This window comes from Physeter macrocephalus, chromosome 1 (genome assembly GCF_002837175.3).
Source record: "Physeter macrocephalus isolate SW-GA chromosome 1, ASM283717v5, whole genome shotgun sequence".
In the NCBI taxonomy this organism is placed as follows: Eukaryota; Metazoa; Chordata; class Mammalia; order Artiodactyla; family Physeteridae; genus Physeter; species Physeter macrocephalus.
The window spans coordinates 72,857,749-72,877,747 of record NC_041214.2 but is presented as its reverse complement, the minus strand read 5'-3'; the positions used below and the strand labels follow the sequence as shown (position 1 = coordinate 72,877,747).

Here is a 19,999-nt window from a genome sequence, read left to right as displayed (position 1 = left end):
CATGAGCCATGGCCGCTGAGCCTGTGCGTCCGGAGACTGTGCTCCGCAGGGAAAGGCCACAACAGTGAGAGGCCCGTGTACCGAAAAAAAAAAAAAAAAAATTTTAAGGCTAAAAAATGCTAACCATCATCTGGGCCTTCAGCAAGTTGTAATCTTTTAGCTCGTGGAGGGTCTGAAATATTGCGAGAATGACCAAAATGTGACACAGAGATACTAAGTGAGCAAATGCTGTTGGAAACATGGCGCCAACAGTCTTGCTTGATGCATCCTTGTGGTAAGCCTTCACTTTGTAAATAACACAATGTCTCTGAAGCACAACAAAGCGAAGCACAATAAAACGAGGTCCACCTGTGTGGATGTTGCCTCCCATTTCAGTTCTACAAGGATCAAGCCAATAGCCACTGCAGATGCCCCCTCCAAAGTTTTCTTGGAACACTGATCTGCTTTTGGTAACAGACTGTAAAGTTTCTTTATCTGTTAAGTAATCTATTGTAACTTTCTGTATTTGCCTTTAAAATCTTTGTCACTTTGGTTCAATGAATATTGTTTCACAGTGACCTATGATCCTATTTGATTAAGTGTTTTAAAACCATTTGCTATCTTTGACAAAATTTCCCAAGTCAAATTCTAAATGAAATTCTTTTGACCTCTAGCTAACTTTGGGATGCTTCCAAGGGCCCTTGAAACAACCCAAAGAGAGGTATTAAACTTATTAGACTTATTTGGTATGTTAAATTACATGGGAAAGGGGCTTCCCTGGTGGCGCAGTGGTTGAGAGTCCGCCTGCCGATGCAGGGGACACGGGTTCGTGCCCCGGTCCGGGAAGATCCCACATGCCGCGGAGCGGCTGGGCCCGTGAGCCATGGCCGAGGAGCCTGCGTGTCCGTCCGGAGCCTGTGCTCCGCAACGGGAGGCCATGGCCGCTGAGCCTGCGCGTCCGGAGCCTGTGCTCTGCAACGGGAGAGGCCACAACAGTGAGAGGCCCGCGTACCGCAAAAAAAAAAAAAAAAAAAATACATGGGAAAAATTGTCAAATAAGTGGTGATAAACCTTCTTAGGTTATATTATATGGGTAAATGTCATTAATATAGATATTCCAAAAATTATATGGAATTCCTAAAAATCTGGTATATCCTGGTATGTTACCAGTCATAATTCTGGTTATTATCTTAAAATGTTGTATGTCCTAGAAATAACCAAGTTTCTTACCAATTGCATTATAATATGTTTCACCATGCCATTTTAAGTCTTTTGTCATTGTGCTACAGAGTCCAAGCTCACTCTGCTCACTGCACGACAGGCCAGTCGGAGACACAGTGCTGAGGCAAGGAATACACTTATTCAGAAAGCCGGCAGACCGAGAAGATGGCAGACTAAAGTCTCAAAATAACCATCTCATCAGGGTTTGGATGCCAGTTTCTTTTACAGCACAGAGAGGGGGAGGAGATGAGGAAGAAAAGTAAAAAGGCCATAAGTTTTGCAAATATCACCTGGAATGGCCAGCCGCGGGGAGGGGATGTGTTCATTTCTTCTTTCTTGTAGCCATCCACAGGTGGAGAGGGTCAGGATGTTTGCCTGAACAAAGGCACTTTGGTTTAACATTCAGACAGAGGGGCAAGGTTCCCCAAGGCAGGCCATTATGTATATAGACAGTATCCTTTCAGTGAACAAAAGCATCGGAAAGCAAAGGTTAAAGTAAAAGAAACAGATCCAACGTGTAGTCAGATTTGGCTCTTCCCTGTTACAATTCCCCACTGTCAATGTCCATTCCACAATCTTATAGAAAAACGGGTGACAAAGTCAGATGGATCTTCCTGGGAGTGTTCGCCATCAGTGCCAGTGTTCCAAACGTTGTGTCTTTTGTTCCTCTCTGGAAAGTGTCTCCTTTACTCTTGTAGTCTTAAAAGAATATTCACAACCTAAAAGTTGACAGTTACGATCTCTTCAGTGGGAATTTTGAGGGCTTCAATCCCAGAAGGCAGCATCTCAAGTTAAGGAATTTAGCCCTTTTCTATGTATGGGAAAATGCACTGAAATCACTCCCTTGATATGCACCTCGGCTATCTGGGGCCTGTATCCTGTATTTTCATACCCTGAGTTTCCTCGGGGCTCACGGCTCACATTGGAGGGCTGCCATCACTAATGACTGATGTGGCAGGAAATATTCCATTTCTCAGATCCTCTCCTCTTGGTCAGGATTTTGACCAATATTGGGAGACGTTTCATGATCAAATTTGTCCCACGGCACTGGGAGGCTCATCCCAGATCAGGCAAAAATTCTTGATATGCCACTCCAGGTGCTAGTTTTCGGATTAGGCCCTATTGATAATTAAAGATTCTCTGGATCCTCTATCTAATTATGATCCAGGAGACATTTTCCCTTGTTGCTTCTTCCCATACCTAGAATCACACTATTACAATTATTTTATGTTATAAATGTGACCTATATTTCCTCAAGACGTTTAGCCATAGAAGTTTCGTTGGAGGCCTGGTTACGCGCTGCGTACTTTAAGAGTACAACAATCTTATAAAATAGACAGGGTATAAGTAATGCAGCTAGTAACATTGACAAAGACGGAGTGTAGCAGGGAGACACAAAGCACAAACAATTGGCTTACAAAGGTATAATTTACCAAATTACTGCAAGTCATAACTAGTTTAAGGGGAAGGTTTTCCTTACACCTGGAAAACAGATTTAAACCATTTTTCAGATAGAAACCATAAAAATTATAACCATATTCACCAGTTTACTCAGTCTTATGTAACTAAATCCTTCTTGTTAACAGCTTTATGAAGCCATCAGGTTTCCTATTAGAATTCTTCAATTTCTTACCCAGTTCACCACTATGGTCTGAAAGTCAGAAACGTGTATTTATCCAAAGCTCCTTCCTATAAATCTTCTTGAAGAGGAAGCATTTTTGCAAAGGCGTCAGAGTGAAACCATAACTGTCTATGATGACGAAAGACTTAAGAAGGCACGTTTCAATCTGATTACAATGTAATTGACAAAGTAACTTGGTTACTGCTGTGACATGGAACACTTTCAGATAATAACTAGAATTATGACGGATAACATTTTACCAGGACATACCAAATTTTAGGAACTCCATATAATCTCTAGAATACCTGTATCATTTGCCATACAATATAACCCAAGAAGATTTATTACTTATTTGACAACACTTCCCATGTAATTCAACATACCAAGTGAACCTAATTAGTTAATATCTCTCTTTGGGATGTTTCAGGGGCCCTCTGAAGCATCCCAAAATTAGCTAGAGGTCAAAGGAGCTTCATAATTTGATTTGGGAAGTTTCGTCAAAAAAAATGTCAAAAGGGTTTAAAACAGTCAGATAGGATCACAGGTCACTGTGAAACAATAGTTATTCACTTAACCTACGTAACAATAAAGATTTCAAAGGCAAATATAGAACAGATCACTTAAAAGATAGAGAAACTTAAAATCTGTTAGCAAAGGCAGTTCAAAATCTTAAGAAACCTTGTCTTCTTAACAAAGAGAAAAGCCACATTCAGGTTTTGCAACAGCTTACTTTTAAAATTTATTTACTCAAACTTATTTTAAACTTAGTCAATCCTGCCCATGAACAAAACTCTTTTCTTGGGGTCCACTATTCCATAAACCTTCCATCACTTAACTCATTTTAGCACAATTCTAACTTTCAAGTTGTCTAATATCTGGAGAGATTAATTTTTGATAGACATTCCTAAAAGATAATTATTTTTAAAAGTTCACCTAAAGCTCTTATCTCATTTGCATTTTCTTTCCTTAAAAGTTTCTTCACATCAAGTTACTTTCCTTGCTGACAAATTTGCAACAGATATAACAAGATTTTATTTAGCTTATATTAAACCTAGGCACAATAAAAGTATTATACCTGATGACTCTAATGACATGTCTGTATTAATCAGATCAACAAACAAACATTAATACTGAATATGTCTCAGTTCACGTGAACCTGAAACTCATTTAGCTTAATTTTTCTTGTATTTAGAATTGTTTGGTTTGTAAGCGCTTACTTTTCTTTAAACCAATTAAATAGAGCTCATCCACAAGTCAACCTCAGCAATGTTATCCGTAGACAAAGACACATACAAGGACACAAGCACACGGAGACATCATAGTTCTCATTGCAAAATTTCAGCCCTAAGTCAGGTACAGCAATGTAAAACCCATCAGTTTACAAAAAGAGGTTGGATTAAAATTAGGTTTCTGGCAGACGGAACAAATCAAGCTCACTTGTCTAGATGGCTGAATTTTTATAGAAAAGACACTTAGGTTTTTATTTAGCCTTGACAAGTCAATTTCTAAATTACTTTACCCTCTTTTCAAAGTTTGCATTTTAAAAAGATGGCAGAGATGGGGGTTCCTGAGAAGACCGGATAGGACATTTGCATCTCAAAGATACAGGCAAGTTTTTCCTAGGATGACTTTGTTTCCCCTTTATTTAATATTTACAAGCCTCTTAAGATAAATAGGGAAGGTAGTCAATCAAGTCAATCAACAAGTCAACTTGTTCCCCACTGTCAAAGTTACCTGCGGCTCCTGTGGGGAAATTAGAATCTGACCCCTCAAGTCCAAGGGAGTCCTCCTGGCCTCTTACAGGATGTCAACGCAAGGGAAACTGCCCTGCTGCGGAAGCGGCTCCCAGTCCAAATTGGGTGCCCTGTGGAGTCTTAGCTGGTGATACTAAATCAGGCTCCTGTGCTCCAAGGGTTAACAAAGAAACTTCTATTTGATACCCACAGGTAGGGGAAACAGGAGGCAGTGAATATCATGGCGGCATGGGGGGTGGGCAGTTGCAACAACTGCCGGTGCAGCCTGCTCTTTTGCAAAACACTTCTAACTGCGGGATCGTGTAATAATTGAGTGAGCCATTCAGGGGCCATCGCTCTTCTGATCTTAGATATTGGGTCCACATCCTATTACAATGGTACATCATGTCTTTCTTAGTCAGAGGCTCACTGCTATTCTTAGCCCATTTATCTAATATACGCCCCAAAGGGCTCTCCTTCGGGATGGATGGAGTATTTCCCATTTTTTATAAGTTTGATAACACCAAAACACAAAAGATGCAAACAAATTCCAACACAAAAGGCCCAAACAAATTCTAGCATCGATGCACACAAAACGAAGACCAAAACCAACGGTTCCCGAATCGGGTAGACTTACCCTACAAAACCAACGAACTAGTTCCCTACTGAACCGGTCCCAAATCAGGTAGAGTCTGATGACAAGTCCCCCCTCCAACAGGGTACCCCAATCAAACAAACTGGTTTATCCCGTAAAGGAAAAGCCCAAACTGAGAAGGGAATATGGTCCAGGTGTGCACGCCGGAGCAACTTACCCTACAAACTGGAGTTCCCCAACTCGCGACACAAAAGGATACACAAAACCAAACAAGAGGGCTTCCCTGGTGGCGCAGTGGTTGAGAATCTGCCTGCTAATGCCTGGGACATGGGTTCGAGCCCTGGTCTGGGAAGATCCCACATGCCACAGAGCAACTAGGCCCGTGAGCCACAACTACTGAGCCTGCGCATCTGGAGCCTGTGCTCCGCAACAAGAGAGGCCGCGATAGCGAGAGGCATGTGCACCGCGATGAAGAATGGCCCCCGCTTCCACAACTAGAGAAAGCCGTCGCACAGAAACGAAGACACAACACAGCAAAAATAAATTAATTAATAAACTCCTACCCCCAACATTTTCTTAAAAAAAACCAAAACAAGATCAAAACCACAACCAACGAACCGGTTACCAAATTGGGGAGACTTACCAATCTCTACAAAATCGAGTCCGTGGACTCGCAGAAGTTGGTCGGTTCCTTGCTTCAACTGCCAAGCGGTGGGGTAGCTGGTGCCGCTTCAGGGAATTTTGAAGGGAAGACCCTCAGGACAAATGGTCCTGGCAGCAGCCAGGGCCTTGCCCCAGTGTTCCCTGACCGGGGCCAGCTGGCCACGAGCAGCAAGGCTCCTTGCTGGCCAAGCCAAACTTGTTACCAAGTCCAAGCTTGCTCTGCTCGCCGCACAACAGGCCAATAAATTGGAGACAAGGTGCTGAGGCAAGGAATACGACTTTATTCGGAAAGCTGGCAGACCGAGAAGATGGCTGAAGTCTCAATATTTTAAATATTTTGACCAAAATCTCAAAATAACCATCTTATCGGGGTTTGGATGCCAGTTTTGATGCACAGAGAGGGGGAGGAGATGAGGAAGTAAAGTAAAAAGGCCATAAGTTTTGCAAATATCACCTGGAATGGCCAGCCTCGGGGAGGGGATGTGTTCATTTCTTCTTTCTTGTAGCCATCCACAGGTGGAGAGGGTCCGGATGTTTCCCCGAACAAAGGCACTTTGGTTTAACATTCAGGCAGAGGAGCAGGGTTCCCCGAGGCAGGCCATTATGTACAGACAGTATCCTTTTAGTGAACAAAAGCATCGGAAAGCAAAGGTTAAAGTAAAAGAAATAAATCCAACATGTAGTCAGATTTGGCTCTTCCCTGTTATAACTGTTGTACTCTGATGCTTTTACAAAATGAAGATCTTCAAGAAGATCCATAAAAAGGATTTTTTGACAAATCTAAGTTTCTGATGACTTTTTTTTTTTTTGCGGTACTTGGGCCTCTCACTGTTGTGACCTCTCCCGTTGCGGAGCACAGGCTCCGGACGCGCAGGCTGAGCGGCCATGGCTCACGGGCCCAGCTGCTCCGCGGCACGTGGGATCCTCCCGGACCGGGGCACGAACCCGCGTCCCCTGCGTCGGCAGGCGGACTCTCAACCACTGCGCCACCAGGGAAGCCCAGGGAAGCCCTCTGATGACTTTTAGATCATACTACTAAACTGGGTAAGAAATTACAAAACGAATAGAAAACCTGATGGCTTCATCTAGCTCAACAGGAATTAATCACATGGAACTGAATGATAAATATAATTTATAATTTTATGCCTTTTTGTCTGAAATATTAGTGGCTTTTAATCTTTGTTTTCCAGAAAAACTTTCCTCTTATGCTAACTATGATATACAACATGTTGATAAAGTTTACCTTTGTAAACAAAGATGAAACATTATCTTTTTCTCTCTACCTGATCCCCCCCAGGATTTGGCTTCTCCCGCTGGCTCCACTCTGGACCTGATGGCTTACTGCAATCCAGATTACAACTAGTTATACTAATCACTGTTTTAATTTGTTCTCTCTTTGTTGTTTCAAACTGTTTATGTTTTGTATCTCTCTGCTGTACTATGACATTATTAATGTTACTAGCTATATTACGGATATTCTATTTCATAAAATTGTTGTCTCGGGACTTCCCTGGTGGCACAGTGGTTGAGAATCCGCCTGCCAGTGCAGGGGACACGGGTTCCAGCCCTGGTCCGGGAAGATCCCACATGCTGCGGTGCAACTAAGACTGTGCGCCACAACTACTGAGCCTGCACCCTAAAGCCCGTGAGCCACAACTACTGAGCCCGAGTGCCACAACTGCTGAAGCCCGTGTGCCTAGAGCCCATGCTCTGCAACAAGAGAAGCCACCCAATGAGAAGCCCACGAACCACAACGAAGAGTAGCCCCCGCTCGCTGCAGCTAGAGAAAAGCCTGTGTGCAGCAAGACCCAATGCAGCCAAAAATAAAAAATAGATTTTTTTAAAATTTAAAAAAAAAAAGATTGTTGTCTCTTGCATTACCTGACGTGTAAACAGGCCTCTGACAAAATTAATGGTGGCTAAACATCTTGAGGCAACTGATCACATATATAACTCTATAGAGAATAACTGTACTAGTACAACTCTAGATGTGGAAAGAACCGATAAGGGAAAACATTTCCTGGATCGTAATAAACTAGTAAGACAGATGATCCAGGGAATTTTAGGTTATCAACAGGGCCAGATCCAAAAATAGCATGTTGAATGGCCTATCAACAAACTCCTCGTCTGACCTAGGCATGAGATTTCCTAATACCGTGGGACAAATTGGTCACCAAATGCCCTCCAAACCTTGGTCGAATTTATGACCAAGAGGAGGTGCTGTGGAAGAGAACGCTGTCTGCCATTCCATCTCTACACAGATCAAGCCTGCATCAGCCACTGCAGCTACCCCACCACGGTGCACCCTGAGGGGAAATCAGGATGGAGAAAAACAGCAAGCTTTCTGTGCTCTGGATACTAGCCTTAGATAGACAGTTAAATGCATATTTAAGGAATAATTTCAATGAGCCCAGACTCTTGCATCTTCCCCTACATAGGAAAGTACTAAAATCATTAACTTGAGATGTCTTTCTTTGTGATTAGCAGTAATCTTTTAATGTTCGACTACATGTTTTTCTTCCAGCAAAAAACTCCTATATATCCTGGCTCCTTCTCTACCTCTTCAGAGCAGTTCCTCAGAGCTACAGTCCTCAGTAAGGTCCCCGCAGAAAACTTCACTTGAAACTTTCAGGCTGTGCATCTTTCTTCTGTCAACACCTGTAACCTCAAGGAGTTATGATCCTGATAGACACTAAGGTTTTATATCTAACTCAGCCATCAAATTATCTTTAGATATCTTTTAAATAGCTTTTCAGATGCTTATGAACCAGTAATAACAACTAACTGGTGCCCTAATTAATGAGTCAAAGAAAATCTGTACTATGTGTTCAGTTTTTATGTACATGACAGTCACCATTTACCTTTTTGAAAACTATAGTTCAACCACACATCATGACCGAAAGCAAACTCTAGATTCAGGAGTGCAGTTAAATTAATTTATATCTTATAAACATTATAGCATCTACATCCACTTGAAAAGCAGTGGTTATCCTAAGGCCATGACATGTTATTTAGTCAGTCTACAGAGTGCTCAGAATACAGAAACACCAAAAGACTCCTCGAAACCACCACCAAGACCCCAGGGCTCTGCAGCCTTCTGGTGAGACACCAAAACTGAGTTTTCCAACTGAATCTTCCTAACTTGAATAATGTGTTTCATAACCCACCCCTAACAACAGAAGGGAAAATGTCATCCCCAATTGACCAGCATTTGACTCACAAACACCTATATCTGCAAACAGTCTCCACCCCCAACAGCTTGATTTCCCTCTTCCTGCTCTGAGAAAAGACCCGTGTGTGTGGTGGGGATTGGGGGTGGATTTGGAGCTTTTAGAAAACTATTCAATTCCCAAAGAGAGAACAAAGAGGATTTGGGTAAATCAGTAACAGCTTAAGGCAGCTGATAACGTGCACAGAATCTTAAAGGTTCTACAAATTGCCTCCCCTGCCCCAGCCAGCTCGAAATTACCAATCCACCTAGACTTCTCATTTGTGTACTGCCTAAAACAACAAATATCAAACACTTCCCCCTAAGCTTAATGGTTCTCAGTCATCTATACTTCAGTGTAAATTAGTTTACTACAGAGTGGCTTCCTCTTAACTTCCAAGAGCACCACTGAAAAGCACAGGTGCTGATATGGGGGATAAGAATGAGAGCCCTAGGACTTCCAGGGTGGCGCAGTGGTTAAGAATCCACCTGCCAGGGCTTCCCTGGTGGTGCAGTGGTTGGGAGTCTGCCTGCCGATGCAGGGGACACGGGTTCGTGTCCCATTCCAGGAAGATTCCCACATGCCGCGGACCGGCTAGGCCCGTGAGCCATGGCCGCTGAGCCTGCGCGTCCGGAGCCTGTGCCCCGCAACGGGAGAGGCCACAACAGTGAGAAGCCCACGTACCGCGAAGAAGAAAAAAAAAAAAAAAAAAAGAATCCACCTGCCAACGAAGGGGACATGGGTTCGAGCCCTGGTCCAGGAAGATCCCACATGCCGTAGAGCAACTAAGCCTGTGCACCACGACTACCGAGCCTGCACTCTAGAACCCGCGAGCCACAACTACTGAAGCCCGCGTGCCACAACTACTGAAGCCCACGTGCCTAGAGCCGATGCTCCACAGCAAGAGAAGCCACCGCAATGAGAAGCCCATACACCACAACAAAGAGTAGCCCCCGCTCACCACAACTAAAGAAAGCCCACAGGCAGCAATGAAGACCCAACACAGCCATAAATAAATAAATATATATATATATTTTTTAAAAAAAGAATGAGAGCCCAGATATATTAAGTAAGTGTGTACTGCTTTCAAACAGACCACTGGGGCTTGGCTTCCCTGGGCGCTGCACCTCTGCTCTCCAGATCTTATTCTGGCTGCATTCCTCAGGGAGCCCCACCACTATGTAAATGAAATGTCTTTCTGCTCCCCCTTGCTGGAAAATCCTCAGCTGCAGCAGATGTCTGCACCATGACAGCAATGTGGCTGAAGGGGCCAGAGCAGGTTCTGAGTAATCACAGACTAATCACATTTTAATTACATTGGCAATCAGTGAGTTCTTTAAAAAAGAAAAAAAAAAATTAAATGCTCATTAAGTGCAACACAGAAACAGAAATGATTTTGCAAATGGCAGAAGCCCAGATAGGTCAGACTGATGACTTGATTTCCCACTTCTTAAAAATTTAAAAAACTCAACAGAAAGTTAAGTGCAGCTCTTAAAACAGGTAGGACATGACAATAAACAGAGCCTTCTGAAAAACAGGCTCCTGCCTCCATTCCAATTTAGAAAACTTGAAATAGGATGACTCAATAGGGGGCAAAGGAGAAAATGCAGTCCTCAAAATCAGCCAGACCTGAATTACAAGGTGGTCCTACCATAAGCAAGTCGGTAACCTTGTCAGCTACCACTTTCTCATCCGAATACCTTGCTGTAAGGAGCCAGGGAAAAGCGGTAGAGGAAAGCCTGGCATTTAGTAGACATTCAATAAAGGACAGCTACTATTTCACCAAGTGTTAATAGCACAAATCCTTTTAATCAAGGTAGATAACATTTAAATGAAAGAGTTTCATGCAATGACATTACTTCCTCATTCAAAAAGATGGCAATAGTAATTTTTAATTACATATTCCCTAAAAGAAGAATTTGATACAAGTGCTTCTTTAATCCCAGGCACTGTTTTTCCAATTCAAACACCTACCTTGTCATTATTTTCAGCGTTAACCTGCTGGAGTGATGTCCCAGCGGCCACGATCCTCCATCTTAAAGTAAGAGTAACCTAATCTTGCTGTTTAAAATGGTGGTTCTCAAATTTAAGCTGAATTAGAACCACCTGGAGGGTCTGTTAAACCACACCTCGCTAAGCCCGCCCCAGCTGCCCCGGGAGGGCCTAATTCAGTAGGTCTGGGTGAGGTCCAAGAATCTGCATCTCCAGCAAGTTCTCAGGTGACGCTGATTCTGCTGCTCTAGGCCCACACTCAAATCAGTGCTTTGAAGAGACCAACCCTTCCCTTCTCGGCTCAGACATAACAACAGGGGAGGGTACATGACAGACTCTCACATTCCCAGAGCATCTGCTGAGAACTCTGGGACATGACTCTTTCTGCTGTAAAGATACAGTAGTAGGAGGCACTGGCAGCCATCTTGTGGCCATGAGGGAGAGCCTGTCTGAGACTGGAACCGACCCCAGAGGCAAGAGATATACTCATAGAAAAGAGCTTGAGTCCTGGAGTCAAGGGCATGCCCATAGTCAAGTCTTCCTGGGACTTTTCAGCCTTTATATTACAAGACAGCCCTTTTTTGCTTAGACAAGTTTGGCTCAGCAATCCTGCTACTTACAAAAGAACCCTGAAAACGCTGTTGTTGGTTTTACTTGGCTTGTCTGTTTTGGCTCTCCATTTTGCTCCTAAATAGAAATCACCTAAACCTTTAAATTGTCCTCATTACCCCCAAGTCAAATGTCCAAGCCAATTCACCAACCAAAATAAAGGTAAAAAACAATGTTTGGGGAATGCAAATAACTCACCTACGCAGAATACACATCTCCCAGAGTGGAACCTATGAATTTGATGTAATTCTAATCAAATCCCTGGAGAATGGCCAATTACAAGACCAGGAACTTTCCAAAATTCATCAGGAACAATTGAGAAAATATAATGGGGAAAAATGTTATTCATAAGTAACACAGAAAATGTAATTCTGAGAACTAAACCAAAAAGGCAGAAGACGTTTATAAAGAAAACCGTGCGTATAGCTCTGCATGGGTGGGAGAAGGGGGATATGAAGCAAAGGAAAAGAGTAACATGCTTCTGGCCAGAAAAACTCAATATTGTAAAGCTACGAGGTATTCCCAAACTAATTTACAGTATTTGAAACTCTCATACAAATCAATCAAAAAAAAAAATCTAAAAACCTCAATAAAAATGGGAAAATGGGCAAAGGAAATGAGGAAGCGATTAACACAAGAAAAACAACTAGGCAATAAAGATATAAAACACATGAAGAGTGCTCGGCCAACAGCACTGCTGGGAAGGACAGGAAACGAGCACAGGGCTGTGTTTTGGGCAGGGCAGGGGGTGGGGAGGTTGGTGATGGGATCATCCGTATTCACATCTCAAAAATATGCAGTTTTGGGGCTTCCCTGGTGGCGCAGTGGTTGAGAGTCCGCCTGCCGATGCAGGGGACGCGGGTTCGTGCCCTGGTCCGGGAGGATCCCACATGCCGCGGAGCGGCTGGGCCCGTGAGCCATGGCCGCTGAGCCTGCGCGTCCGGAGCCTGTGCCCCGCAACGGGAGAGGCCGCAACAGTGAGAGGCCCGCGTACCGCCAAACAAAAAAAAAAAAAAATGCAGTTTTGACCCCAAAACTTCACTTCCAGAAACTTACCCTAAAGAAATAATAAGGGAGAGCTCAAGAATGTTCATTACAGCATTATTTTTAATAGAGAAAAAAGGAAGGGAGGGGGTGGAGGAGGGAAGAAATGAAAGAAACTGAAAAGCTGAACCAATGTTTGTTACCTGGATAGAGACTGAAAGAGGCATTTGTTGTACTTCTGTGAACTGCATTCATCCTTTAAGAAATGTGTTATTTAAAAATCACTGCCATCACCTTCCAAATGTGCAAATAACCCATTTAAAACTTTCTGAAATCATCTTTTATTTAAACAACCACTAGCCTAAGATTAGGTATATATATTATGGTACAATGAAATATTAATATATGTTCAATGACCTAGATTTACATAATGTACACCCACAGTTACGGAAAGATCAGGCTATAAAACAGCACGTATAGTGTAAAGTAGATACACCACAAGGATATCTTGTACAGAACAGGGAAATACAGTCATTATTTTGTAATAACTATAAGTGGAGTGTCAGCTATAAAAATATTGAATCACTATGTTGTACACCTGAAACTAATATAATATTGTAAATCAACTATACTTCAAATTTTTTTAAATAGCATGTATAGAATAGAATGCTATATTCTTATAAATATACATTTTTATATTCATTTTTATATATTTGCAAAGAAAGGTCTAAAGAATATACAAAAAACATTTAACAGTGACTGGGTTATGACTGGGTAGCAGGATTGTAATTTTCGTTTTCCTCTTTTCTATATCTGTATTTTCTCCAGTTGCTAAAATTATTATACATCCTTTTAATTATAAGAAAAAGAAACAACATAAATGTTAATTTTTGTAAAAGGAAAAAAAGTGACATATGAATTCAGGTGCTAATGCAGCAAAGTACAAGAAATCATCTTTCCCCTTTCCTGTGAAAGGGAATAGAATAGAATGCAACAGTACACTGCTAATTCCTCCAAATGGTACTTAGTGGAGGTAATTAAAAAAACTATCCCTGTGACCACTACCACCTGGCATTCATTTAATTCTTCATTCAATCATTCACTTGCTGATCACCTCCCATGGGCCAGACACACTGCTGGAAAGGTTACTTTAAAAACGTCTGTTCTTCTATAAAATCCAATGCAGAATGCATTTGGTGAGTTAGGGTGGTTTATGCTTTTTTCATAATTAAATTTTTCACCTCCTACTGCCCTTAAATTCTGCATATCCCATATGTGATTTCTCATAGTGCATCACTGTCTCCTTCCCCACCCTCACCCATAAGTGCCGATATTTGGGAGCGATGAGGAGTAAAGCCATAGAGTTTGGCCCAGAGTGCCTTTAAATTCAAGGGTGCTCAAAAACTTCATCATGACATCCTATTCAAGGATGCAACTCAAAAACCAGGAATATGTGCAGGTCACTCTGAGTTCAGTAAGCCCGAGGAGAGGAAGTGGCTGTTCTGTATAATTAATGACCATCTCTGAGAGAATGGTTGGTCCCTCCAAGCTCCATCAGAAGACAGGAAACCCTAATCAGACTCTCCTTCCCTCTGCAGCCAAATACCTTGGCAGCTTTACAGTGGCCCCATCTTGTGGTTTATCCTTTCTGCAAGAACTCACCTTCCCTAAAGAAGAGTCCATTACTGAAAATCAAGGAAGGAGTGAACCGATGGACATGTAACACATAATAAATTCTGCTCATGAATTATTGAATAATGCTTGTCCATAACAGCTTTTAATGTTTCAAGAAAGCCAATGATTTCCAAAAAGTAATACAAGACCCTTTAGATGAATGTGGAAGCCGGGAGAACTACAGCTCATCCTTTTCTAGTCTAGTTGGATTAAAACAACTTCAGTGAAGAAATTCCTATTTTATATAAAAGAAGAAGAAAGTTTCCCTCCCCCTCTCTGTCTCTAGAGCTATATCAATACATGTGTGTTAGGTCTGGTAAGACCATTAACGAGTAGAGCTACAGCCATACGATTATAGGAGCAAATGCTGTTATGATAAATTTAATTAAATCCAATTATTATTTACTTGGTACTTTCTAGGCACTGGACACCACAAGCTTTATAAAAGTAAAATAGCCTCTGTCCTCCATGAGCTCCCAGTCAGCTGGGAGACACAGGTATTTACCCAACTAATTTTATCTCAAGATGAATCTGATACCTCTAATAACAGAAGAACACACACTACGTTACAGTGGCTACAGGCACAGTCTCTGCAGGTAGGTTGCTTGGGTTGGAATTCTGGTTCTACTTCTCACCAGCACAGTGACCTTGTCAAGTTACTTTGCCTTCTCTGCCTCAGTTTCTTCATCTGTGGCATGGAGATAATAACGGTACCTACCTCATAGGGTTACTGTGAAGATGAAACGTGACACAAGTGGAAGTACTGTTAATATTGGTATAATTACTACCAGCATGTGAGGTAAGGAGGGACCAATTATGACAAGAACCTGGGAAAGTGGTCCAGAGAAATGGAATCTGTGGCCAAGTTCTGAATAACGATGAGGATTTTAGGGTGCCGTGATGGGAAAGAAGGGGCAATTCGCAGCTAAGGATTAGCCTGAACAAAGGCCTGGAAGTAGGGAGAAGACGGTGAGGACGGATGAGCAGGCTGGCGGTGTGGTACCATAGCAGGCACGTGAGCTGTAGGTCTGGGGCTGCAGAGGAGATAACACTGAGAGCCAAGCAGGCTGGGACCTAACCGCAGGAGCTGACGGCCGCCGCGCTCCCACCCTGTAGGCAAGCACAGCCCAAGAAGAAGGGTATCACAGTGCTGAAGAACATGGATTCTGACTTTGAATCTTGGCTCCACCTCTGAAGAGCTATGTGACCTTGGGCAAGGTTACCTAATATTTCTATGCCTCTGTTTTCTCACTTGTAAAATGGGTGTGGTGAGGATTAAATGAGTGCTTAGGTAAAGTGCTCAGAGCCCTACTCGGCACAGAGTGACATATGTAAGTGTTTGCTGATGGAAGGCTCCCCATGGGCCTATGGCACCTCTTCCTGCCATCCTGACAGCCCTTCAGAAAATGATCAGGAGGAGGTATGAGCAACGACAGGGTCAAGGTTATAAGACGGCTTTTCAACTCTTCAAAAATATCACCACGAAAATAAATGCTCTCTTTGGACAAAAACGTTCATGGTCCACAATGAAATTTCACCTCAGATGATAGACAAAGTCAGAGCTGGCTCTAAACTGAGGCACACACACTACCAAGTGACATGACTGAGTCTGCCCAAGACTTCCTCAGATCACCCTGGCCTATGCAAAGTGGCCAAGTGCACCATTTATGAGAAGCTGGGATCTGTGCTAACTTTTAAACGATGGCAAAGGTTTTGATATTCGGGAGTGGGAGGGAAGGGCACGAACCGAACGTACAATAACAACGGCTCAGACAATCCCTAAGTCAAGAACTTACTTCCAGATCCATCCTTGACTCTAGGTCCTTCAGGCTTGGCTTCAGAAATAATGTTCGCATTGGCGTTATTCTCCATCTCGATCACAAAGTCACTGTCCTCCTCAAACTCAGGGTGGCTAAAGATCCAATCCAGTGCTCTTTCCAGGTTACTATTCTGATAAAACAAAACATTTTTACAATGTATGCAGTCCCGGGGCCTCATTATATCCTGACCATTTGAACCAGGATGTCAAGCAGATAGGACAGGAGGCTTGAATTCATTAGTCCTAAGTGCCTCTCAGTGAGAAGCTCTGACCCTGCACATGAAACACACTTTCCGTGGACATTCTGCAAGTCTCCCAACCAAAGTCTGTAACTGGATTCGCTGGAAAACAGCTCACAGCAGCAGGTCAGCACTGCAAAGCCCATATCAGTCTTAGCTCAGCATTTCTGTGGGCTGATGCTGATAATGATGGGAGGCAAAATGCCAAAGAGAAAGGCATCTGTTTCAGTGCAGCCTTTTCCAAAGCCACACTAATTGCACACGCTATCTTCTCTACCAACTGTATTTTGTGCAGATAACAATGCAGGGCATAGAGGGAAGCCAACATGAGTACTATGTCAGAGCTCCTCTCCTAAATTTTGGCAAAGTGGTTGAATTGCAGCAGAGACAAGACTGATGCCTTGATTAATGATGACAACACTGGTTAGTTAAGTTACATTGTTTTAAACTGAACTCCATGTAATTCAAATCAATGGATCATAAAAACATTTCTGTCTTCTCCCTTTGTGGTATCACTTGGTGAGTTAAAGAATTTGTTTAGGTGTAGTTAGAATCTCCAATTAAACAATCAAGCAAGTAAAATAACTGGGGCATAAGCAAGCACCCCGCATACAACAAACTCTGGTTGAGACATTCCAAGCATTTTAAAGGGAAACAGATTTTTCCAGCCACACTGCCCGGAGCCAGGAGAGAGCCGCTGTGACCTCAGCAAGGGACCTCAGCAGGCAACCAGTCAGGATAAGCAAGAAGGAATTAGGAGTAGATATCCACTCAAAACTGGATTATGGTGTGAAAAAAAAAAGTACTTTCCCTCAATACTAAACAGATATCTTCACTGCAAAAGGAAAGGTTCCGTCTACCCTCCCGTTTCCTGGTCCCTTCTTTCCTGATAATATCAGGACTTCACAAACACCTGAAAAACCTTCTTTCTCTGTAGAGAGAAACAAAAGCAGAGAATTCCAAGGAGACTTCTCTATGAGGACCTTTGAGAGACATTGCTCCAAGGTCTTGGTATCAGAAAAGCACAATTTCTCCTAAAGAACTGCCTTATTGAACACAGAATCTCAAGCATTCCTCTTTGCTCTAAGGCCACAAGCAAGCTCCAAGTCAAGTCTCTGACCTCATGCTAATAAACATCACGATGATACAGAGTTTCTTTCAGTTGGGTCAACTTGCCCCCAGTGTATTATCTCCCTCCTTCTTAAAATATCTCCTTATTCTTAAAATCTCTGTATGATTCCCTCAATCATTTATTTTAGCTTTATATATACTACACACAAATAAATCTTTGTGGGGCATGGTGGGGTATAGCATGAGACAGACATGATTCAAAATGATCAAAGGACATTAGAAAGTTTCAGTTGCCACTGACAAAACACAAACTACCTCCAATAAGAAGAAGGTGTTCGCATACAGTCTCCCAGGCTTACCGTTGCTCGTAGCGCCTGAAGAGCCTGATTTCGATGGAATCCCATGGAGGTAATGAGAGCTACAGTTTCCTCCGGAGGTTGGTTATCCAATCCAGCAGAGGCTCCAGCAGTAGCTGCTCCTCCATAACCCGGCATGGTCAGCGGCTCGGCAAAATCTGGAGAAAATAATCACACTCAGTCCCTTTTCTTTTTTGGGTCTTGAAATAAACAACATTTTAGAGCTAAGAAGAAAAAATACCTAAAGTTAAAATAAACAAGACAGTCTGGTACTGGCATAAGGATAAACATATAGATCAACAGACCAATCAAATAGAATTGAGAGTTCAGATATAAACCCACATACCTATGGTCAACTGATTTTCAACAAGGCTACCAAGACCATTCAAAGGGGAAAGGACAGTCTTTTCAACAAATAGTACTGGGACAACTACATATCCACATGCAAAAAAATAAAGTTGGACCCCTACCTTACACCATATGTAAAAATTAACTCCAAATGGTTCACTGGCCTAAATGTCAGAGCTAAAACTACAGAATTCTTAGAAGAAAGCATATGAGAAAATCTCTGTGACCTTGGGTTAGGCAATGGTTTCTTAGGTACACCAAAAGCACAAGTGACAAAAGAAAAAAACAAATTGGACTTCAAAATTAAAAACTTTTGTGCTTCAAAGGACACCATCAAGAAAGTGAAAAGACAACCCACACAATGGGAGAAAATATTTGCAAATCATATATCTGATAAGGTACCTGTATCCCGAGCTCTTAGAATTCAACAATACAAATAACCTCATTAAAAATGGGCAAAGGATTTGAAGAGACATTTCTTCAAAGATACATAAATGGCCAATAAGCATATGAAAAGACGTTCATCATTAGCCATTAGGGAAATGCAAATCAAAACGACAATGAGATACCACTTCTCATCCAATGGATTGGGTATAATAAAAACAATAACAACGAGGGTTGGTGAGGTTGTGGAGAAACTGGAACCCTCATACTTTGCTGATGGGAATGTTGTACAGCCACTGTTGAAAACAATTTGGTGGTTTCTAAGAAAGTCAAACGTGGAGTTACTATATGACACAGCAATTCCACTCAAAAGAAATGAAAACATGTCCACATAAAAATTTGTACACAAAATGTTTATAGCAGCATTATTCATAATAGCTAAAAAGTGGAAACAACCCAAATGTCTACCAACTGATGAAAGGATAAATAAAATATAGTAGGTCCATACAACAAATTATTCAGCCATAAAAAGGAATGAAGTACCAATACATGCCACAACATAGATGAACCTTGAAAGCATTATGCTAAGTGATAGAAGCCAAAAACAAAAGATCTCATATTATATGATTACATTTACATGAAACATCCAAAACAGGCAAATCCACAGAGCCGGAAAGTAGACTAGTGATTGTCGGGGGCTGGAGAGAGAGGGGGAAATGCGAAAGTGACTGCTATTGTGTACAGAATTTCTTTTTGGAAATTACCTGGAGATGGTGGCACAATTCTGCGAATCTACTAAAAAAAACACTGAAATGTACACTTTAAATGAGGAAATTATATGGTATGTGAATTACAGCTTAATAAAGTGGATAAAAGTAAAAGCTAACTAAACAGCCCCTATTTCTTCATGCACATTTTTCTATCTCAAGTCCTCCTCATCTCTTATCTAGAAGTTTATCCCATATCTTTCCAATGGTCTTTTTGCTATTGAATTATACAATTTAAAGGGTGAATTAATCTCAACAAAGCTATTATTTAAAAAAGGAGGAAAGATAAAGATTGTGACTTTGCTACATGGGCAAAATAACCATACCCCAGCCTCATGCAGCAGATTATGAGCTGAAAGGTCATTTTCTGGGACACATCCAGAGGACACAGTAGGACCAAGGCTTAACATCACTGAGGATCACATCAGACACCAAAGCCATCCCATTTTCTGACCACCTACCTGGCTCTTCCATGTGAACAATGATCCAGTTGAAGGCCACTTCGGCTCCCATATTTCCAGTAAAATACACAGCCTTCCGACACGCTTCCAGAGGGAAACCCATCTCGGCCAGCTGCATCACCGATGACTCATCGATGTCTGATGCTACAGAGCACACAGGATATTCTGGTGTAAAAAAGTCAACCCTGGGCTTCCCTGGTGGCGCAGTGGTTGAGAGTCCGTCTGCCGATGCAGGGGACACGGGTTCGTGCCCCGGTCCGGGAAGATCCCACAT

The 19,999-nt window shown here is 42.2% G+C and overlaps 2 protein-coding genes across 2 annotated transcripts in view; one reads left to right on the top strand and one right to left on the bottom strand.

Annotated features, from left to right (window-relative positions):
• The window catches only part of PEX5L (peroxisomal biogenesis factor 5 like), a 224,636-nt gene extending 207,156 nt beyond the window's left edge, over positions 1 to 17,480 (top strand). The window contains exon 14 of the mRNA XM_024124174.1: positions 17,276 to 17,480. Within this exon, the coding sequence (XP_023979942.1) occupies positions 17,276 to 17,327 (52 nt within the window). The 3' untranslated portion in view covers positions 17,328 to 17,480. The remainder of the gene's footprint in view (positions 1 to 17,275) is intronic.
• Positions 1 to 19,999, bottom strand: part of USP13 (ubiquitin specific peptidase 13) — a 124,200-nt gene that overhangs the window by 12,021 nt on the left and 92,180 nt on the right. The window contains exons 17-19 of the mRNA XM_024124169.3: positions 19,726 to 19,869; positions 17,769 to 17,923; positions 16,077 to 16,230 (exon numbers count right to left, since the gene is read on the bottom strand). Coding sequence (XP_023979937.1) covers positions 16,077 to 16,230; positions 17,769 to 17,923; positions 19,726 to 19,869 — 453 coding nt within the window. The remainder of the gene's footprint in view (positions 1 to 16,076; positions 16,231 to 17,768; positions 17,924 to 19,725; positions 19,870 to 19,999) is intronic.